Source organism: Microcaecilia unicolor, chromosome 7, assembly GCF_901765095.1.
Source record: "Microcaecilia unicolor chromosome 7, aMicUni1.1, whole genome shotgun sequence".
NCBI classification, from domain to species: Eukaryota; Metazoa; Chordata; class Amphibia; order Gymnophiona; family Siphonopidae; genus Microcaecilia; species Microcaecilia unicolor.
In genome coordinates this window covers 283636204-283657637 of record NC_044037.1, presented here as the reverse complement: position 1 = coordinate 283657637, position 21434 = coordinate 283636204, and the positions used below count along the sequence as shown (strand labels likewise).

The 21434-nt window shown below is 42.1% G+C and overlaps 1 protein-coding gene across 1 annotated transcript in view; it reads left to right on the top strand.

Moving 5' to 3' along the window:
• The window catches only part of PDIA5 (protein disulfide isomerase family A member 5), a 289623-nt gene that overhangs the window by 144041 nt on the left and 124148 nt on the right, over nt 1-21434 (top strand). Inside the window, exons 7-10 of the mRNA XM_030209219.1 lie at nt 621-681; nt 4462-4529; nt 17709-17800; nt 17913-17984. Coding sequence (XP_030065079.1) covers nt 621-681; nt 4462-4529; nt 17709-17800; nt 17913-17984 — 293 coding nt within the window. The remainder of the gene's footprint in view (nt 1-620; nt 682-4461; nt 4530-17708; nt 17801-17912; nt 17985-21434) is intronic.

The window sequence follows — 21434 nt, the reverse complement described above, 5'->3', positions numbered from 1 at the left end:
TCACAATGCTTTCTTCAGTGCAGACTGTTGGAGCCCTGACACTTCCTGACTAGCAATCTACTTAGCCCATTCCTCGCAATTTCTTTCAAAACATTCTACACTTACCATCTTCCACCTCTTTTCTGGAAACTCTTCCACCAAGAACCATTACCTTTCTCCAGATACAAATGTTTAATAAGGGTTAGATCCTCCTGACTGAAAACTGTGATCATTTTAGTTTTAAAGCAAGATGGCATCTCCACGTATCGACAGTCGGTAGGTGGAGCCGACATTTAGGTTAGGTGGGCAGGCCTGAGTATAGGCTTACTGCAAATTTATTCAAGTTAACTTATCCCAAATTTCATTGAAATTGGTCAAAGTTTGACAGAATTGTGCAGAAAAGTTGTGTGTGTATATATATAATTTTTTTTTATACTGTGTATATGTATATTTTATATAACCCTCATTGTTTAATTTTTACAAAACTGCAATAGGTTCTGGTTACTTTTACTGGTGTTAATGCAGCTGTTGTATGCCAGCAGGTGGGTTTGCTTTAAGGCACTACTCGCAAAATGACCTGGGTTTGGATACTGGGCCTACACTGCTTGCTTTTTGGTTTAAATGATTTCACTTTGCTCTAGGAATTCCGAAGACTTCTGAAGAAGGAAGAGCGGCCTCTGCTGGTGATGTTCTATGCACCCTGTAAGTGAAAAACAGCACTGACCAGCAGTTATTTACTGGGTTGTGTTGTCTTCTGCTATAAAAGTATGTCTGCTTGATTTTTATTACCGTATTTTTCGGACTATAAGACGCACCGGACCATAAGACGCACCTAGGTTTTAGAGGAGGGAAATAGGAAAAAAAATTTTTTCCTCTTTCCCTCCTCTAAAACCTAGGTGCTCCGGTGCGTCTTGTCCGGGTTTTGGACCTCCGTCCCGTACTTACAGGATTCCGTGTTCCCTGGTGGTCTAGTGACGTCGGGGCAGGAAAGAGCCCCCTCTTTCCTGCCCATCGCGCTGCTCTCCGTGCTTCTCAATGCTTTCCGACGGTCTCGGCGAGATTCAAAATGGCCGCCGAGATTCTCAGCGGCCATTTTGAATCTCGCCGAGACCGTCGGAAAGCATTGAGAAGCACGGAGAGCAGCGCGATGGGCAGGAAAGAGGGGGCTCTTTCCTGCCCCGACGTCACTAGACCACCAGGGAACACGGAATCCTGTAAGTACGGAACGGAGGTAAAAAAAACGCTACCTTCGGACTATAAGACGCACCCCCCATTTTCCTCCCAAATTTTGGGGGAAAAAAGTGTGTCTTATAGTCCGAAAAATACGGTACTTATTGTAAAATTTTGAATGATCAATTAGTTTCTCTTGGATTGTGTCTCCAGTGGCAGGAATGAAAACTCAAATTAGCCCATAGGATACTGAGCTTTGATCTCAGTCTCTTGTTTTTATTGCTTAAACTTTTTTTTTGTCTTGTTTGTGGCAAAGAGAGCTTCCTTGTAGAACTGATATAGCGTGCGATAGATAAACGTGGGCTCAGAATTTAAGGCCAGTTATCTGCCTAGGTAAAACTGACTAGCCAATAGGAATGTTCTGTTTGCTTTGTTTTATTTAGCATTTGTTAATTTTGTTTTATCCTGTGCTAAAGAGATTAACACACTAGGATAATTTAGCATGCATTAAATCATGTTTGTGCATTAACCCTTTCATTCTATAATCATTTGCGCACTTACAGCTGTATTCAGTAAATGACACCCAATATTTGATGCAAAAAAAACAAAATCAGCACTGAATGGCATTTTTATAACGGGTGTGCTGGGATCTGCACCCTTTATAGAAGAGTGAGGAGCTCCGGGGTCCATGCTCAACTTTGGGTGCGAGGAGTTAGAACAACTGAAACCAGGTGTAAATTTCTTGGTGATAACTTCTATCATGTTTTAGGTGCCATTCCGAATAGTATTTTGAAAATTAGTCTTACTTTGATCGGCAGCCAGTGTAGTGTTTCGAGTAGTGGAGTAGCTTTTTCTTTCGACTTTTTGAAAATTAGTCTTGCTGCTGTTTTGCATGGTTTGTAGGTGTGCTCTGTAGTTCTTTTTTAATAATTCTTATTTCATTATTTGAATTATGTATACCACTGTGACCTTGTCAAAGCCTTAGCCGTATAGCAACTTGTTGTAGTCTGTACAATCTGGTACATTTCTTGACTCTTTACCTACTCGGGTACCTGCTGTAACCATGAGGTCAGCAAATTATTTTTTTAGGGCACTTGAATCCTAAACATTTATGAAGATAAGGGCGATGAAAATGATAAAGGGGATGGGACAACTTCCCTATGAGGAAAGGCTAAAGCGGCTAGGGCTCTTCAGCTTGCAGAAAAGGCGGCTGAGGGTGATATGATAGAGGTCTATAAAATAATGAGTGGAGTTGAATGGGTAGATGTAAAGATTCTGTTCACGCTTTCCAAAAATACTAGGACTGGGGGGGGGGGGGGGGGGCATGCAATGAAGCTACAATGTAGTAAATTTAAAACGAATTGGAGAAAATGTTTCTTCACTCAACGTGTAATTGAACTCTGGAATTCGTTGCCAGAGAATGTGGTAAAGGCGGTTAGCTTAGTGGAGTTTTAAAAAGATTTGGACGGCTTCCTAAAGGAAAAGTCCGTAGACCGTTATTAAATGGACTTAGGGAAAATCCACTTTCTGGGATAAGCAGTATAAAATGTTTTGTACATTCTTGGGATCTTGCCTGGTATTTGTGACTTGGATTGGCCACTGTTGGAAACAGGATGCTGGGCTCGATGGACCTTTGGTCTTTCCCAGTATGGCCGTACTTATGTAAGATTCAGGGAATAGTCAGGATTGAAGCATTGAAGGTTAATGTTGGGGCGTCTTTTACTAAGGCACACTCACGGTTTTTAGTGCACGCTAAAATTGTGGGCGTGCTAAATAGAGACTCCCGTAGAAATGCATTGGCGTCTCTAACATTTAGCGCGCCCACAATTTTTAGCATGTGCTAAAAACGTGAGCGTGCCTTAGTAAAAGACCTTTGTTGGGTTTTTTGATGTAAGTGTTAACTACACATCCAATATGCAAGTCTTTTTTTTCTTTAAAAAAAAAAAAAGAGAAATGGTCAGGCTGATTCCTGCCTGTGCTGTCAAATGTACTGGAATTTGTTTACAGAACATTATGTTAAGTTAGAACTAGAGTGGAATATGATATCCCTCTTGTTAAATGGTGAGAGACAGCAAAGGTTCTGCAGGAGTGAAATCTGCTCACACAGCAGTCAACATGATTTGTACTTTAGGCATACGTTTGGCACCAATGAAAAGCACAGCAGTATTTGTCTTCCTGCCAGTAGAAATGCAAAGGTAAATGCTCCCATCTGTGGGTGACTTGTTAACTGCACCCTTATATTGGGGGAGAGGGATGTCTTCATAGTTACTTACAGTATGGGTTTTTTTCTAGCGAAAAAGGTGCCGGTATTTAAATACCAGTCCACCCTTTAGGGGTAGGGGTTATCACTGAGGGACCCACCCCACAATAGCCATGCCCCTGCAACCAGTCGCAGAATTGGTGTGTACAGCCTGAGCTCTTTCAGTAAAACGTGGGGACCATGGGTCAAATTTAGCAGACAATAGAAAAGGTGCCGGTACTCAGTACCCCCTCAAAAAGCCCTGGTTACTTATTTGAATTTATTTAGTACCTTTTTGAAGGCATTCACACAAGGCATTGTACAGTAAAAATAAGTCAGAGGCAACAGACAATTACAGCAGTAAAAATATTCAAATAAAAATACATGGTATGGTACAGTAAGCAACATTATGTCAACACAGTATGCAATAAAACATTTTCATAGCATAGGGTGTAAGCAAAGATGGAACATGTAGGCCTCTGTTTACAAAGCCACGCTAGCAGCAGGCGATGCGATACTGCCGACACATCCCATTCACTTTGAACGGGCTGTGTCGGCAATGCCACGCGGCTCTGTAAACGGGAGCTAGCTAGATAAGAGAGAGTAACGGGAGTAAGAAAATAAAGGGAATAATTTAAAGAAAGTTCTACATGAAGTGAGAAAGGTGCTTGACTATTTCAGCTAGGATAGGAGTGGATAAGAAAGTCCTGCTACAATGTGTGGGTTGAATTTCGTTGGTGAATTGATAACTTGGATGGTTTCCCCAGCCTGCCACCAAATGATTGTAGCACCCTTTCCCTTTTACTGTGCTCAAACATGTTTCAGATCAGAATGTATCACCCTCCTTTCCTAAAAGCGGGGGAACAGTGTACACACATCAAATCTAGTGAAGAAATGACCAACAGTAAAGAGGACAGACCTGGTGTGCAGAAACAAAAGGCCTAAAATAGCACAATATTCTCAGATAATACAAATGCAAATAGGATAAAAAGAAAATGAAATTGCTAGGTCTGTGTTTTGTGAAACATGCTAAAATGCTGCTTTTTTTTTTTTTTTTTTTTTTACTTTGCCAGGGTGTGGAGTGTGCAAGAGAATGATGCCTGCTTTTCAGCAAGCAGCCACAGACCTGAAGGGCACATATGTAAGTAAGTCCAGCACCACAAGCTAGTAATTCTGCTGTTTCATCTGAATTGAAGCTGCTGGGGTTTTTTTTCTGAGTTGTGTAGAACTATTTCTAGAAAGTGTTTCTTCCTTTGTGACAGCAGGAGTTCTAGACACTTTTTTTTTCCGTCAGTTCCCATGAAACTCAAGAGTGAATCTTCTGTCTGTGCTTTTGCTTGTGTGATTCTTAAAGATACCGGCATCTTGTTTGGAAAGGATTCACTGGGCACCAAATTAAAGGGGTCTTTTTACTAAAATGTGTTAAGATTTGGACTTAAAACATTTTACAGTGCTGAATTTTAACACGCTTCAAGCCCAAAACTAACGCGTTATCAAGAAGGGATGTTTCCACAATTTTGTTATTGCAGGTCATTCATTTGGACTAACATGCTGGTTTCACAATTGATGCACGGCCATTCCCACCTGAGCCCCTTACCGCTGCCTATTTAGATGGTGGTAAGGGTTCACGCGCTAATCTTCAGTAATCTGGCAGTGCACGGTGATGGCAGTGTGCTGCCTGATTCCCGCTGGCCACGCCTACTCCTTGCCTTCCTGCTAGATTAGTTTCTAGTGCAGGGATTGGCATGTGCTGATCACAATTAGGATTACCATATTTTGTCCCCCAAAAAGGACATATGCCCCACCCCCACAACACACCCTGCCCCTGTCACACCCTCGCCCCGCCCTTCCTCTCCGTCACCCCCCTCACCTTACCTTACTACTGCCCTGGTGGTATAGTGACCTCTTCGGGGCAGGAAAGAGCCCCCTCTTTCGTGCCCGGAGCGCTGCCCTGCATGCGTTCTTCCTGTTGCTGATCTTCCGTGCCGAGTCAAAATGGCCACTGAGAGTTGAAGTCTCACGAGGTCACTTCAACTCTCGGTGGCCATTTTGAATCGGCTCTGAGGATCAGCAACAGGAAGGAAGCATGCAGGGCAGCGCTCTGGACAGGAAAGAGGGGGCTCTTTCCTGTCCTGAAGGTGGAAGAGGTGACTAGACCACCAGGGCACTAGTAAAAGTGGAGGCGAGGCTAGCAATGTGCCCGTTTGTCCAGATTTCTGGACAAACAGGCAGGCGGGCCTCCACCAGCCTGCCTGTTTGTCCAGAAATCTGGACAAACGGGCAGATTGGCAAAACCGGTCCAGTTGCCCTGACATGCCCTCAAAAAGAGGACATGCCTGGGTAAATCCGGACATATGGTAACCCTAATCGCAATACCACGGGACACAGCACACCCTATGGTGGTACTGTTTTTGCTGTATGGTAGCCCTGCCACCCTTTAGTAAAAGGGCCTCTGCTCCTGTATTGCAGTGTGTTAGCTGTTTAGCCTGCAGTAAATATAACGTGCTTGCTAATGCTTCCACATCCATGCACCTTGAATGAAAAATATCTGGAAACGGGTAGCCTATCACAAAGCACTTTAAAGCAGTTGTGTGGTAACCTGTTTCCATATGTTAACCCTGCATTAAGGACTTGACACCCTTTAGTAAAAGGCTTCCCTAAGATTGTCTATCATGTGTTGCCCTTAAAAAGGTCTGGACAGCTTCCTAAAAGAAAAGTCCATAAGCCATTATTAACATGGACTTGAGGAAAATCCACTGCTTATTTTTAGGATAAGCAGCATAAAATGTATTGTACTGTTTTGGGATCTTGCCAGATACTTATAACCTGGATTGGCCACTGTTGGAAACAGGATGCTGGGCTTGATGGACCTTCAGTCTGTCCCAGTATGGCAATATTTATGTATTTAAGACAGATAAAATTATTTAGAAGCATAAAAATGTTTAACTTAAACTTAAGTAAAGAGCTTCAAACAATCTTACAAGCCTACACTCCGGAGGAGATAAGTATTGCTGGTTATGATTTGACTGTTTTGTTAGTAGTTTTCTTATTCATAGACGTCTGGCCAGGAATGTCATAAAATCTATCTTTGATGTGTACCGGTATCCGACAAGTCTGTCAAAGCACCCTAGGTGCAGTGATGTAATTTGTGACCTCTTATCCAGATCAGTTGAATGATCATCCTGTGGAGTTGTAACAAATTTTTATAGTGGTTTGCAGAAAAGTGTTTGATTCATGGTTTATAAAAGCCTGTAACTGGGTCCAGTATGACTGCATTTATGAAACTAATGTCTGCATTTAAGGGAACTGATTAAAAATGTTCAAAGTGCTGACTTTTCCTCTGTGGGCGAGGCGTGACTGCTGTAGAGGCAATGTTCATGGTTTTTGGAAGGAGAGGTTCTTGCTGTCACTCAGTCATACCACCTATTGGCCAGGTTGGGGGTGAATATGTATGGGATTCTGCAGGGAACTGTAGTCTGGTCTTGCTGGCTGAGGATTTCTCACTAAGCTGGCTGGGCTGGGTCGGAAGGAGGAGAGAGAGAAACATGGAGTGCCTTGAATAATTCCAGGTTTGAACTGGAAGCCCAAAGCAGCAAGCTACTAGGTAAAAGTAGATAAAATGCATTCTCGAACCTTATTTTGAGAATAACATACCCTGGGGTGATAACTCAACCCAGGTATGAAATAAAATATGTAGACTTTCATGCAAAGTTTTCAGTATCTAATCTGCAAATCCAGTACTACTACTACTTATCATTTCTATAGCGCTACAAGACATACGCAGCACTGTACATCATACACAAAAAGACAGTCCCTGCTCAAGAGCTTACAATATAGATAATACAGGCAGACAGACAGAACAATTAAGGGTAAGGGAATAAAGAGGTGATGATAAAAGGACAGGGCAAGTGAGAGTTAGGAGTCAAAAGCAGTGGTAAAGAGGTGGGCTTTAAGTTTGGACTTGAAAACGGCCAGTACCTGTCTCGTTTTTGAAGAGGCTGAAGTTAAATTGTCTAACAGTGGTCATAAAGAAAATCTCTGCAGCTGAAGTCTGTCACATTCTAAAATTTAGGGACAGTTCTTAAATCTCTCTGGCTAAACTAGGGGAGAGGAGCTCAATATTTAAAAGATAGGATGCATGTTGACTTCATCCTTCCAATACATAGCAAGGTCACCCCTTCTGTGATTGGGTTTGCTTTTTATATATAAGATTTCTTGCTTTATAGTATTCTGGCACATGGTACCTTTGTCTTGATTTGTTTCTTATGCATACAGATTGCTGAGTTCAGGAAGCTTTGGTTTGAGAGTTAATGGCAGAGGTCAATGCTTGAGGGACAGGAGAGAAGGGCTACAGGATATGCTGCTTCCTGTGAAACAAAAGCTGTAGGGAATAGTGTGGCTTTACAGATTTTGTTGATGTTTCATGAACTTAACAGCAGTGAATCTTTGGCTTATTCTGTAAGGGTTTAATTTTATCTAGTAAGAATGGAAAAAAACTTGTTAGCACATTTAGAAACCCTGCTGAGTGGTGACGAGGATGGGAACTTTTTGTTTATTATTCTGGTTATATTCAGGGCCGTGCCGATGCGGTAAACGGGGTAAGCACTGCAGGAGGGCGCCCACCTCTGGAGGGCGCCGCCGCAGTGCTTACCCTCACCCCGCGCCACCGAGGCCTTTAAATCTTTTACTTGCAGTCGCAGCAGCGTCTGTGAAAGCGGAGCGCTGCCGACGTCTCCCTTCCCTTGCACTCGTTGGTTCCCTCAGTGTCCCGCCTTCTTCTGACATCAGAAGAAGGCGGACACTGAGGGAACCAAGAGCGCGAAGGGAAGGGAGACGTCGGCAGCGCTCCGCTTTCACAGACGCTGCTGCGACTGCAAGTAAAAGATTTAAAGGCCCCCAGGGCGCGCAGCGATCATCTTCACGGGGGGGAGAGGGGCGCGCGCGCGCCAACTGTTCTTCTGCGGGGGGGGGGGGGGGCGCCAACTGTTCTGCAGGGGGGGGGGGCGGCATAGACCCTTGGCATGGGCCTGGTTATATTTTATTTATTATGCTGTTATATATTGGAGCTCATTTTAGAAGACTTGTGCGTGATTTCCACATGGACTGTATCAGGCATTATGTCTCATCTATGTAAGATGCATCCACGGTTTTGAAAGACAATGATTTAGATGTGGACACAGTGAGTGTGTTCATACTTCCGTTTGTATAGAAGGTGTGTGTTGGGATGTGGGTGACTGTGGTTTTAGACATATCACACACTTTTCACAAAACATATCCATGTGCAGGATGATGCGTGTGAACACGCCCTCTTACAGCTGCTTAAATTATGTACAAGTACCGACCTTACTTGTCTTACAGGACTGATTGTGGTGTTTGACTGGAGGAGATCTGATTGCGAGTTGCCATCATGATTTCATTTTTATTTATTACAAAGGCCTAATACACTGCCATTAGAACTACTAGTGCAGTAGAGTGGTGGACAGAAAAAAAATTAAAGAAATAGAGAAAAAAAGCCCCAAGATGTGGGGTGAGGGGAGAGAGATGGAAAAGAGGAGGGAAGGAAGAGAGGGAAGAAAATTTGAAACAAGGGAAGGAAGAGAATAGGACCAGGTGGAATTTTAGACTAAGGGAACAGAATACATGTAGAAGAGTTTGTTAGCTAAAGTATCTATATATATAAAAGACACTTTGAAGCCTCAAGCCGGAAACTTGAGGCGCCCGAGATATCCGGTTTGGCCCGCAGGCTCCAGTCACTGTAGCTCCGCCCTCTCGTCAAAACGCGATGATGTTGAGGGCGGGGCGGCCCTCGCGTCAAAACGCGATGACGTTGAGGGCGGGGCGGCCCTCGCAACCACGTCACTAAGGGACGAAGAGGAGAGGTGTGCAACTCGGAACGGAGGCACGGAGGGGGTGTCTGCAACTCGGGAGGGAGGACGGGGGGGGGGGGATTACCCTGCTAGCGCCCGTTTCATTTTTGCCAGAAACGGGCATTTCTTATTAGTTTATTTTTATTTATTTGTTACATTTGTATCCCACATTTTCCCACCTATTTGCAGGCTCAATGTGGCTTACATAGTACTGTAAAGGCGTTCGCCAATTCCGGTATGAACAAATACAGTGATGTAGAGGTAGAATAGTTAGCTGGAAAAGCCAAGATTTTTTCTTGAATTTAGGGGGTGAGGGCTCAGAAGAAATGTACAGAGGAAGGGAACTCCAACAGTAGAGAGCAAGGTGTGAAAAGACTGACTCCTGAAGTCATAGACAAGATGAGGGAGGGAGAAGAGGGCTGCCTATGATGAGTGGGGGGGGGGGGGGGGGGGGGAGGGGGGTATGGCTTGAAACATGGAGAGGGAGGTTTAGAATAAAGTGTGCCTTGTGGGCCAGGACCAGAATTTTATATTTTAAGGCAGTAACAGGGAGACAGTTTTCTGGCTGTAATAGGTGAGAAATGTGATCACTAAGCATTATGTAAGCACTAGGAATAAATGCCCGTTTCTGAGGGCAATGAAACGGGCGCTAGCAAGGGGCCCCCTCCCTCCGAGCTACTTGCCTTGTTCGGTGTTGGCGTCGCTGTGTGTGGGTAGGGTTTTGTTTTTTTTTTTGTTTGCTGCGCCGCCGTGCCTGTGGCGTTTCGGTTTCGGGCCTCGAGTGTTATAGCTCCGCCCTCGACGTCATGACGTTTTGACGCGAGGGCGGTGCAGACACTCCAGGGCACACCGGATATCTCGGGCGCCTCAACTTCCGTGGAGACTTCAGAACGTTGGGGTTGCCTTTTATATATATATATATATATATATAGATTTTGACAGTTGTGAACTGAATGAGTTGGGAAGTTTAACAGAGTAGAGTGGAAGACCATTATATAAAGCACTGCAGTAATCCAGCTGTGATATTTCAAGTGATAAGACCAGGATTCTAAGAAGTGCAGTTAATAAGAAAAGGTTTTAGTGAACAAATGGCAAAAAAAAAAAACTACCACCATGATGGTGGAGAGTTAAGTTTGGCATCTAGGATTGCACTTAGGATGCGAACAGTGCCTTGAAAATGAAGGGAGGAGTTGTTCATTGAGGGAGCTGAAGGGGTAATGTTGTGAGGATTAGGAAAGTGTATTGATTCAAATTTGAAAGTATTAAGAAAAGGCGATTATCATGCAGCCAATCAGCTATGTTCTGAAAAGGACAGAATGATGAAGAGTATCTGGATGTCCTCTGCATAGCAATAAAGGCTACATCCAAGGAACTATTTAAAGGGGCCAGATATTTAAAGAGTGGGGGGGGTCAAAGTACAACCTTGTGCGACTCCACAGGAGAGGAGGGAAGCGGAAGAGGCAAGGTTGGTATGAATCTGGAATGAGTGATCTTTCAGATTGGAAGAGAATCAAGTGAGACCAGTACCACGGATACAAGGACTGTTAGTAATGAAGGGCAGAATGATTTGAAAGGTCAGAGGCAGATGAGAGATCCAGGGAAACAAAATTGCAATGGTCTAGCATTGGTCCTAATCTTTTTGTACATTGCAGTGAGTAGGGATTCAGTGCTATGGCCAGAACAGAAGCCATCCTATATGGATTGAAGAGCCAGAGACCGAGCCAGAAAAGGGATAAACTGATCAAATACTACCTTTTTATAGGAGTTTGGAAGGAAAGGGTAGTTTAGAGAGTGCAAAAACTAGATGGATCAGTTTGCTCAGTTTTTTTGAGGATTGGGTTAATGACATTCTTCCATGATAAGGGTACGTAATTATGAGAGAAACTGCTTTGCAGCAGAGCAAGGACAGAGACATGAGGGTAATTTGAGACACAGGCCAAGGATCTAAAGATAAGGAAGATGGACAAGACTGCAGATGAGTTTATCTGCCTAGAAGAGTAAGAGGATGAAATTCCTTCCATACAGACATTGGAAGATATTGGTTGATCACAGAAAAAGAAGTAGGAAGGAGGGAAGTAGTCAGTAGGAAGAGGATGAGTGTTCAGAATCCACTTCAGGAGAGAAGGGACTGAGCTAGAGATGGAGACCTGATCTTGGATTGCCAAGCCTATGGCAGCTTGTCAGGAGGCAGAAGGGGGTGAGTAGGGTAGGGGTGGTGGCAGATATGGGAATAGATGTTAAGAACCTGAAAGTCATTTTGGTTTATTTGAAGAGGTAGATATACTGGTAAAATAAATGTTTCTCTCCTAACGGCAGTACAGTAGTCTAGAAAGTTAAGTTGAAAGGATGTACAAGTAGAAGGTGATTGACATCTACATCAAAGATGTTCTACCCACCTGTCTGCCATTTAGGAAGGTGAAGCCTTGAATAAAACTATTGAATGAGCTTTTGGGAGGTAATGTAGACTTCCTGGGGTTTTTTCAAGGTTTTTTTTTCTTTTTTTTTGGGGGGGGGGGGGGGGGGATTGAGTGTGTCCAATTTGTCAGAGAAAGGGAAGTTATCTTTGAAAGAGGGGAAGTTCAGAAGCACATTGACTATGAGAAGGTCATGATCCAGAGTACCTGAATGTAACTCACCTTGAGCTACTACTGAAAAGGTGTGAGCAAAATCTAAAAAAAAAAAAAAAAAAGCAGCCAGTGACCATTCAAACCAGGTAGAAAATTCGGTGAGTGTCAATTTCTCTCTGTGGTATTCTCCCCTGCCAAAGAAGTGATCTGTGTAGGAGACAGAAATAGTGGCAATCCCATAGGGAGATGAGGAATCTTGAATGGGTGAGAATACTAGATTGACAGTATGGTCCAGAGTACAAATAAGGGAGGAAACATGTTGGGAGAAACCGAGGTAAAGTAGGAGAGTTAGAAATTCCAAAGAAGAGATGGAGGAAGTAAGATTAAAATCTGCCAGAATAAAAAAAGATCAGGAGAGTTAGTTTGTGAGGGGGATGATAAACGAGCAATTTTAAATGGAACTGGGTGATGTGAGGAACCCAGATTTCCAAGAAACAAATGGGCTTGAATGACCAAGGGAAATTCATAAAACCGGCCAAAAAGAGGACCACAACTCCCCCATCCTGTTTGCCAGATCTGTTAAAACAAGAGAAAATATAGCTGGGGCAGCAGTCATGAGGCCACAGGTTTTGGTGAGATACAGGATATGTAGAGAACATTCCAAAATTAACAAGGAGCATTATGTGATGGAACGAACAGATGTTTTAGGCTGACCGTGGTAAGGGGACTGCAAGGCAGGGAACATTGAAAGAGTTTGCAAAATAAGTGGATTGAGGCATCGAGGATGGCGACGGACTTTACCTCCAATAGAAGGTTGCTGACAGTGACCCCACAAGACAGGACCAGTGGAGGTATGAGATATGGTGCAAGGGTGCAGAAAAGTAACAAAGTAAATTACAGCATGCCCCGAGAGCAGTGTCTTATTAGGGGTGCCCCAAGGAACAGGTGGGAGCCAGACATCATTAGTGTCCTCTAATATTAGAAAGATACTTTCTATTGAAACATAGGTTTTAAGACCTGTTTTAAGTGAGGACCTCTGCCAGAGATGGAGCAGTAGAGTGTTCCATAGTGATGGACCTATAACAGAGTAAAATCAAATCTATTTTGAAGAAATGAAGCGGGTACTAAGATGTTGATCTAGAGATTGCAGGGTCTTGATGGTAGGTAGGTTATTAGATGACATGGTAAAAAATAATAGACCACTACTTACGATCTTATTGACCAGTATTAATATTTTGAAAAGGATCCTAGATGCAGTTGGTAGTCGACATTCCCTCTTTGAGTAATGGGGATCACATGGTCCCACTTATGTATACCTCTAGTAAGCCTAACTGCAATGTTGGTTGCAGGCATTTAATATAAGTAACATGAAAACATTGAAAAAGAGAATTTTAGCAGTCCAGTTGGTTTAGTATTAGTGAACTAAGATCCAGTCAATTTGATCTTTTTGATTGCAAATATTTACATAACTAAGATATGTAAATATTTGCAATGAAAGAGATCAAATTGACTGGATTAGTTTGAAAAAGCATTTCCTCTTCTCACTCCACACCCCTCCCCCTGACAAGTTGGATATATGCTCTCCTACCAGCAGATGGAGACTAACTACTACTAAATGAGTCATCGTGTAAGGTCATGGGCAGCCCTGAGTCATCAATATTTGTCTCCCAGCAGATGGCAAGTGAGTACCTGTGCTGTCCTGCTGTGATTAAGTCTCGATCAGGTGTGCTGTTTCTTGGCGCCACAATAAAACTTCTGTTTACAGTATTTATTTGTTTTAATAGTAAAATAACCAAGAATAAACATAAATACAATAAATGAGGTAAACTTGAAAACAGTAAATTGAAACCTAATAGAACTACTGTAAAACATTATCAGAAATATGCACACTTAACAGCACTGGAATTCAAATACCAGAGAATACAATGTTAGCATAATACTAATACACCTAATAAGCATACATTAGTTTATCATATCTTAGTTGAATGTTCTAACATAGATATGATAAAGATTTTTTATAATACAGCTTACCATATAGCTGAGGGACCAAGAGCAGATATATGATGGGAACAAGATGGTGGTACAGAGTCAGATTGGGATAATTTGATTAACTAAAATCAAGAAAAGTTCTTTGCATAGTTAAGCAAGAGATAAGGAACTGATCTAAGTTAGTGTGTGTAGCAAGCTAATCAGATGCAGAATGGGTGTATAGTCAACTCACCCAACGCATTAAAGGCTTGGGAGAAGAGCCAGGCTTTCACCTGCTTCCTGAAGTAGAGGTAGTCTCGAGTTATACGTAGCCCCTCTGGCAGTAAATTCCAGAGCATTGGGGCTACTCCTGTGATACTTGCTGGCGGGTATCACATCATACAATTTCTTTTGATGGGGGGACAGATAGTGATGATCCTTGAGGACTTTAGAGGTCTTAAAGGTGTGTAAAGGGTTAACTTATTCTTTAATTACTCTGGCCCATTTTGTCTGAGAGCCTTGAAAATCAAATGTAGAGTTTTAAATTTAGCCCTGTAAAGTACTGGTAGCCAGTGTAGCTTTTGCAGGAAGGGCGTGATGTGGTTACGCCACTTGTAGCTTTCTGCCGGTCATGCTGCAGTATTCTGAATTGGAGTTGATACAAACTCTTTTTGATTTGACCAGTGTAGTCTATGGCATGGACCACTATGGTCAGACTTGTCTTTTCAATATATGGAGAGAGATTTTGATTTTGTAGCTTCCGTAGGTGATAGACAATTTTTGAAGGTTTACCTTTCAGAAAATCATCCTTCACTGAGGGCTGCTGGTAATGGATCTGGTAATGGATCTGGTGGCCCACAACAGCAGATGTGAGGGTTCCAAAGTTCTTCAGTTGCAGAAGAAAACCTTTATCTGCAGGAATAGATGTGTTGGTCCAGCCATGACACCATCCAGGGCTATTGTACATGTTTCCTCCGTGGCTATTGATAGGCCAGGTAATTTGGCACACTTCTAGTGATTCTAGTTACACCGGATTAGCCAAGGAGGCTGTGGTATGCTTGAAGGTAGATTTTCCATTGCTGTCATAAGCTGATCTGCTGTCTGTGTCTCATCTAGATGCCAGATGTGGCTCGGTTCTCTCTTGGTCTGGTGTTGCAATTTCGAACTGAATAAATAAAAGAATGCATAATTGGCTGAAGATACAGTGGTGGAAATAAGTATTTGATCCCTTGCTGATTTTGTAAGTGTGCCCACTGACAAAGACATGAGCAGCCCATAATTGAAGGGTAGGTTATTGGTAACAGTGAGAGATAGCACATCACAAATTAAATCCGGAAAATCACATTGTGGAAAGTATATGAATTTATTTGCATTCTGCAGAGGGAAATAAGTATTTGATCCCCCACCAACCAGTAAGAGATCTGGCCCCTACAGACCAGGTAGATGCTCCAAATCAACTAGTTACCTGCATGACAGACAGCTGTCGGCAATGGTCACCTGTATGAAAGACACCTGTCCACAGACTCAGTGAATCAGTCAGACTCTAACCTCTACAAAATGGCCAAGAGCAAGGAGCTGTCTAAGGATGTCAGGGACAAGATCATACACCTGCACAAGGCTGGAATGGGCTACAAAACCATCAGTAAGACGCTGGGCGAGAAGGAGACAACTGTTGGTGCCATAGTAAGAAAATGGAAGAAGTACAAAATGACTGTCAATCGACAAAGATCTGGGGCTCCACGCAAAATCTCACCTCGTGGGGTATCCTTGATCATGAGGAAGGTTAGAAATCAGCCTACAACTACAAGGGGGGAACTTGTCAATGATCTCAAGGCAGCTGGGACCACTGTCACCACGAAAACCATTGGTAACACATTACGACATAACGGATTGCAATCCTGCAGTGCCCGCAAGGTCCCCCTGCTCCGGAAGGCACATGTGACGGCCCGTCTGAAGTTTGCCAGTGAACACCTGGATGATGCCGAGAGTGATTGGGAGAAGGTGCTGTGGTCAGATGAGACAAAAATTGAGCTCTTTGGCATGAACTCAACTCGCCGTGTTTGGAGGAAGAGAAATGCTGCCTATGACCCAAAGAACACCGTCCCCACTGTCAAGCATGGAGGTGGAAATGTTATGTTTTGGGGGTGTTTCTCTGCTAAGGGCACAGGACTACTTCACCGCATCAATGGGAGAATGGATGGGGCCATGTACCGTACAATTCTGAGTGACAACCTCCTTCCCTCCGCCAGGGCCTTAAAAATGGGTCGTGGCTGGGTCTTCCAGCACGACAATGACCCAAAACATACAGCCAAGGCAACAAAGGAGTGGCTCAGGAAGAAGCACATTAGGGTCATGGAGTGGCCTAGCCAGTCACCAGACCTTAATCCCATTGAAAACTTATGGAGGGAGCTGAAGCTGCGAGTTGCCAAGCGACAGCCCAGAACTCTTAATGATTTAGAGATGATCTGCAAAGAGGAGTGGACCAAAATTCCTCCTGACATGTGTGCAAACCTCATCATCAACTACAGAAGACGTCTGACCGCTGTGCTTGCCAACAAGGGTTTTGCCACCAAGTATTAGGTCTTGTTTGCCAGAGGGATTAAATACTTATTTCCCTCTGCAGAATGCAAATAAATTCATATACTTTCCACAATGTGATTTTCCGGATTTAATTTGTGATGTGCTATCTCTCACTGTTACCAATAACCTACCCTTCAATTATGGGCTGCTCATGTCTTTGTCAGTGGGCACACTTACAAAATCAGCAAGGGATCAAATACTTATTTCCACCACTGTATATCAGTTCTTAGCGTTCTGGTTTTCTTCCTCTTTGAGTTGTTGGGGGTCTGTTTTGATTTTTGTTCTACGGTTCTGCATTGTCAATGGAAATATTGTCTGACTCGGGGCTTGCACAGGCCTTATAGGGTGACATGACATAGTAGTTGTCTCCATCTGCTGGTATATGAGCATATACCCACTCATCAGGAACGGTCTAAAGAGGAAAGAAAATTAACAGGTAAGATCTAATTTCTCCTTTCTGAATAACATGTGTGGTTGGTAAGTTAATTTATTGTGTATGATGACTCCTTGGCGTCATCTCAATTCTTGTGTCAATAGAGAACTTGAAAGAGTAATTGGAGGTTGCACAGAAATTATTTTGTATGTTTTTTTTTGGTTTGTTTTTTTGGGGGGGGAGTATAATGCTCCATCTAGTTTGTAATTCGCATCATGTTCTTTGATATTGAAAGTTAGCAAGATACTGCTCAGTGTGTGTGGTGGTTTTAGGGAATAGCTGTGAAAGGTTGTAGGGGGTCAACTTAGGAGTAATGTCAGGAAATACGTTTTCACAGAAAAAGTGGTGGAGACTAAAACAGTAACAGAATTCAAAAATGTGTTGGATAAACACAAAGGATTCCTATGTGGAAAGAGAATGGACGCAAAACAAAACTTAGTGGTACATAGACGGTAGTTCCAGTAATTGGGAATATGACCAATGCCAGGCAGACTTTTTTTTATTTATTAGGATTTTATTGCCTTTTTGAAAGAATTCACTCAAGGCAGTGTACAGTAAGAATCAAACATAAGCAATAGACAATTACAGCAGTAAAAATATTCAAACAATACAAAGTATGGCATAGTATACTACCTACAATATCAACACAATATGTAATAGAACATTTTAATACACAGCGTAGGGTATAAACAAAGATAGAACATATAGATAGGTAAGAGTAAGAGTCTATGCCCCAATTATGGCAAGACACAGCTGGATGGGCCTTGATAGCAAATCTAGTAGCTGGGGGAGTATGTTCAGTGCTGAGTTTTGTTATTGGGCAGACTGGATGGGCCATGCAGATCTTTGTGCCATCATGTTGCTTATGAATTACTGAGTGGTTTTTGTTTTGTTTTTTAATTCAGGTACTTGCAGGGATGAATATCCACTCACCTGAATATGACAGAATTAAAGAAGAGTACAGCATCAAGGGCTATCCCACCATCTGCTATTTCGAGTTGGTTCACAATGGCTTACTTACTATGGAGTTATAATTTCACGTTGCTAATGCTTGTAGGATTGCAGGCTAACATATCTTTTCTTCCTCCTTCTTCCCATTGCTTCAAAAGGAAAGGGAAGTACCAGTTCCAGTTTGAAAACTACGGTGCTACAGCCAAGGACATAGCGGATTGGATGAAAAAGTAGGTGTTTGTGAGGGATACGTAATACCTATCAGCTGTTTGTAATAGATGCAAAGCCCACTGGTAATAGGTAATGCAGACTCTGCAGCCAAGCAAGCAGTCATAAACCCTGGCTTGTAAGTCTGCTACTCCCTGAATGAATGTTTTGAAGACAAATAAGTACCATTCCGGTCAAAGGACCTGTTCTGTGTTCTGGTTGTTTTTACTAATGGCTAGTCATTTTTATAAAATACTAACTTTTTTTTTTTTTTTTGCAACTACTCAAATTAACTTGTAGTCCATGGACTTTTGTGAGTTTCTCTTTACATTAAATAACAAAGTAAGGGGAGGAGTGCTCTTAATAAGGATATAATCTAATCTTCCAGGTCATATGGTTTCTGGAGGAGAGGCTTTTGACCAGTCTTGGCATTTCAAAGTACCACGGTGCTGTGGAGAAAACGTATCTGTAGTCTCTGCTTCTTCTCTGTGAAACTGGCACCAAAGTGTTACACTTCTTTGCAGAGGGTCAAGATTTAATTCCTGAGTCGCATCTGCTTTACATGTCTTCCAAAGATACTATGGTAGCATTATTCATAGTTCTGGTGAAAGGGAATTCCAGTCTTTGTGTAATGGCAACACGAGGCGACACTAGAAGGTTCAGAAGGAGTCCTGGTTTGACCATACCGTCCTTCTTTCACATCTTCAGTCAATTGATATGTGAGGCACTGGTTCCAAAGTTATCTTTCTAACTGTACCTGTCAAGGTGCTCATGACTTAGCATGCTCTCACACCTTTCCTGACCAATGTTCCTCAGGGCTCTATTCTTGCACCAACTCTGTTTAATATTTTTCTTGCTCTACTTCTTATCCTCATTCAATCCAACTATTGTCTTTTGTTTTGTTATGCAGAGGACATTCAGATATTTTTTCACGTCCAATCTGACTCAACTGATCTCAACTCATATCTTCAAAAAGTTTCCTCCTGGCTCTTCAATTATCATTTATTTCTTAATTCCAAAAAGTGTGAGGCCATTCACTTCGCCAGTCCACTTGCTCCTGTTCCTTCATGTCCAATCATTGATCAGCATCCTTTGGCTTTTTTAATTTATTTATAAGTTTACATCGTTAAACCAAGAGTTTACACTTGTACAGAAAAGTGTTATCCATAAAGATTCAAAAGACAAAATTAAAAACAATATGAAAACATTGTAAACCACATAAACACTCAAGTCCACATAAATAGAATCCAAGATTAAAGAACAAAAATGAGGAAACATAAAAGAAATATCTTTAAAGTAATGTACCTAAGAGTTAAGGCTGGTAATTATTTAAACAAGCATATTTATCCTCCTAATCTTTTAGTCGCAATGAAAGATGGTAAATGAGGGCTCTGTAAATACGTATTTAACTGCATTATATCTAATTACACATTTACAGGGGAATCTTAAGAAAAAAGTACCCCCCAATTGCAAAACTTCAGACTTCAATATCAAAAACTGTTTACGCCTTTGAGTTTCCCTTGAGACGTCGAGAAATAATTGAATTCTAAAACCTAGAGAAACTTTTCCCTATTCTTAAAGAACATACGAAATAACCATTGTTTGGTGGCGACTGTGGCTTTACCTGACAATGTGGCTGCTGTGGCAAATCTGAGTCTGAAGTGTCCAGTAAAGCAGATAGATCAAGGGAATTTTGCTGTTTGGTCTGATGTTTTCTTCAGTAGATAGTAGGCTTGAGTGAAAGGAGGAAATTTATCTTCTGAAGTTCCCAGTATTTCTTTTAAGTAATGCTTCAACATTTCCGAGGGTTTCACCAATGTGACCCTTGGAAAATTAATAAATTGAAGATTTATTCCTCAGGTAATTTTCAAAAGTTTGATTTATTCCTTAGGTTAAATTGGTCCTTAATCATTGATTGTACATTTTCTATTTTTGAAATATTTTTCAACTTTCTATACGTTCAGTTAAGGATTTAATTTGATTCATTTTTATCCATTTTCCTAATTGAGAAATTAGAATCCATAGAGAATGATGGCATCCCTGATTATTTGCCCCAATCATACCTTATGTTCTCCACACCACCCCCAGGCACTTCACTCCCTGCATGATCATCACTTGGTCCTTTCCCAATGCACTTGAGTGGAAGAAGAAAGGACCAAGTGATGATCATGCAGGGAGTGAAGTGCCTGGGGGTGGTGTGGAGAACATAAGGTATGATTGGGGCAAATAATCAGGAATGCCATCACGCAAAGCTTTGAAAGGGTGAGAATCTTGTAGGACAAGGGATCCAATGCAACTAGTGAAAGAGTGGTAGTATGGTCATAGCACTTAGCTCTACACAAGAATCAGGAAGCTATGTTCTGTAAAGACTAGTCTCCAGGTACTTGACACTACAATAATCCAGGGTCACAAGAGCATGGTACAGGGTATGCAGAGCCTCTAAGAACTTGCAAACACACAAAAAAGCTGATGAGCCTGAAAAACCTGAATTCAAATCAGAGGAAATGTGTTTGGCAAAGGATAAATGAGAATCAAAAATCACTCCGAAGGAACAGGCGGTACTGGTCTACCAAACAGGATAGAGATCACAGAGAAGGACATGGGTAGAAACCCAGCAAGTGTCTTATTCATATTGAGGACAAGCCAATTCTCTACCAGCCACTGACCCACCGCAGCCAAACAGCACTGTAACGGAGAGAGGTCGATAGACTGCAGGTGTGTGCGCCAGACCAAAAGAATGTTATCTTTGTAAATATACACTGAGATACCAAAAGAATGAATCAAAGCAGCCAGGGAGCTGAGGAAGATATTAAATGGACATAGGGAAAGAATCGATCCCTAGGGGACACCACAAAAGAGGGTAAGAGGAAGAACAGCCCTGAAGATGTCAGCAAGAACCGTTTTATTCTGTAGGAAGGATTGGAACCAACTGAGAGCACCACCAGAGATACCCATAGAAGTGTGTTAATGGAGAGAATGATTACTAAGATCAAAAGATCCAGAGAGACTGAGTTATAAAGCCATCCAGATGATGTCATTCACTAAAGAGAGAAGTAACAATCGTCTGTGCTATATCCTAATGATTATAATGTATAATCAGACATCAAAACTGGGATTTGAAGAGTGGGTGTCAACCTGGACACCTGAAAATGAAATTATTACTGGACTTTTGTTGAGAAAAAGTTGGAAAGGGAAATTATTCTTTTGTGCAGGTAGATTGTGTTGGATTATTTGTAGTAAATAATTAGCAGATTTTATACACACAGCTTCAGCTTTAGAAATGTTAATTTCTTTTCTTCATCTCTCTCACATACACCCCAGAATAATTCACTGCTGAGTCACTTTAAAAGTTGAAGTAACAAAACATCTGTTTTACTCAGTTTTAGTCAGATTTATATCCAGACAGGCTTATATAAACATACTATACATTTGGATTATCAGCTCTTTCCATGTGCTTAGATGGTAATGGATGC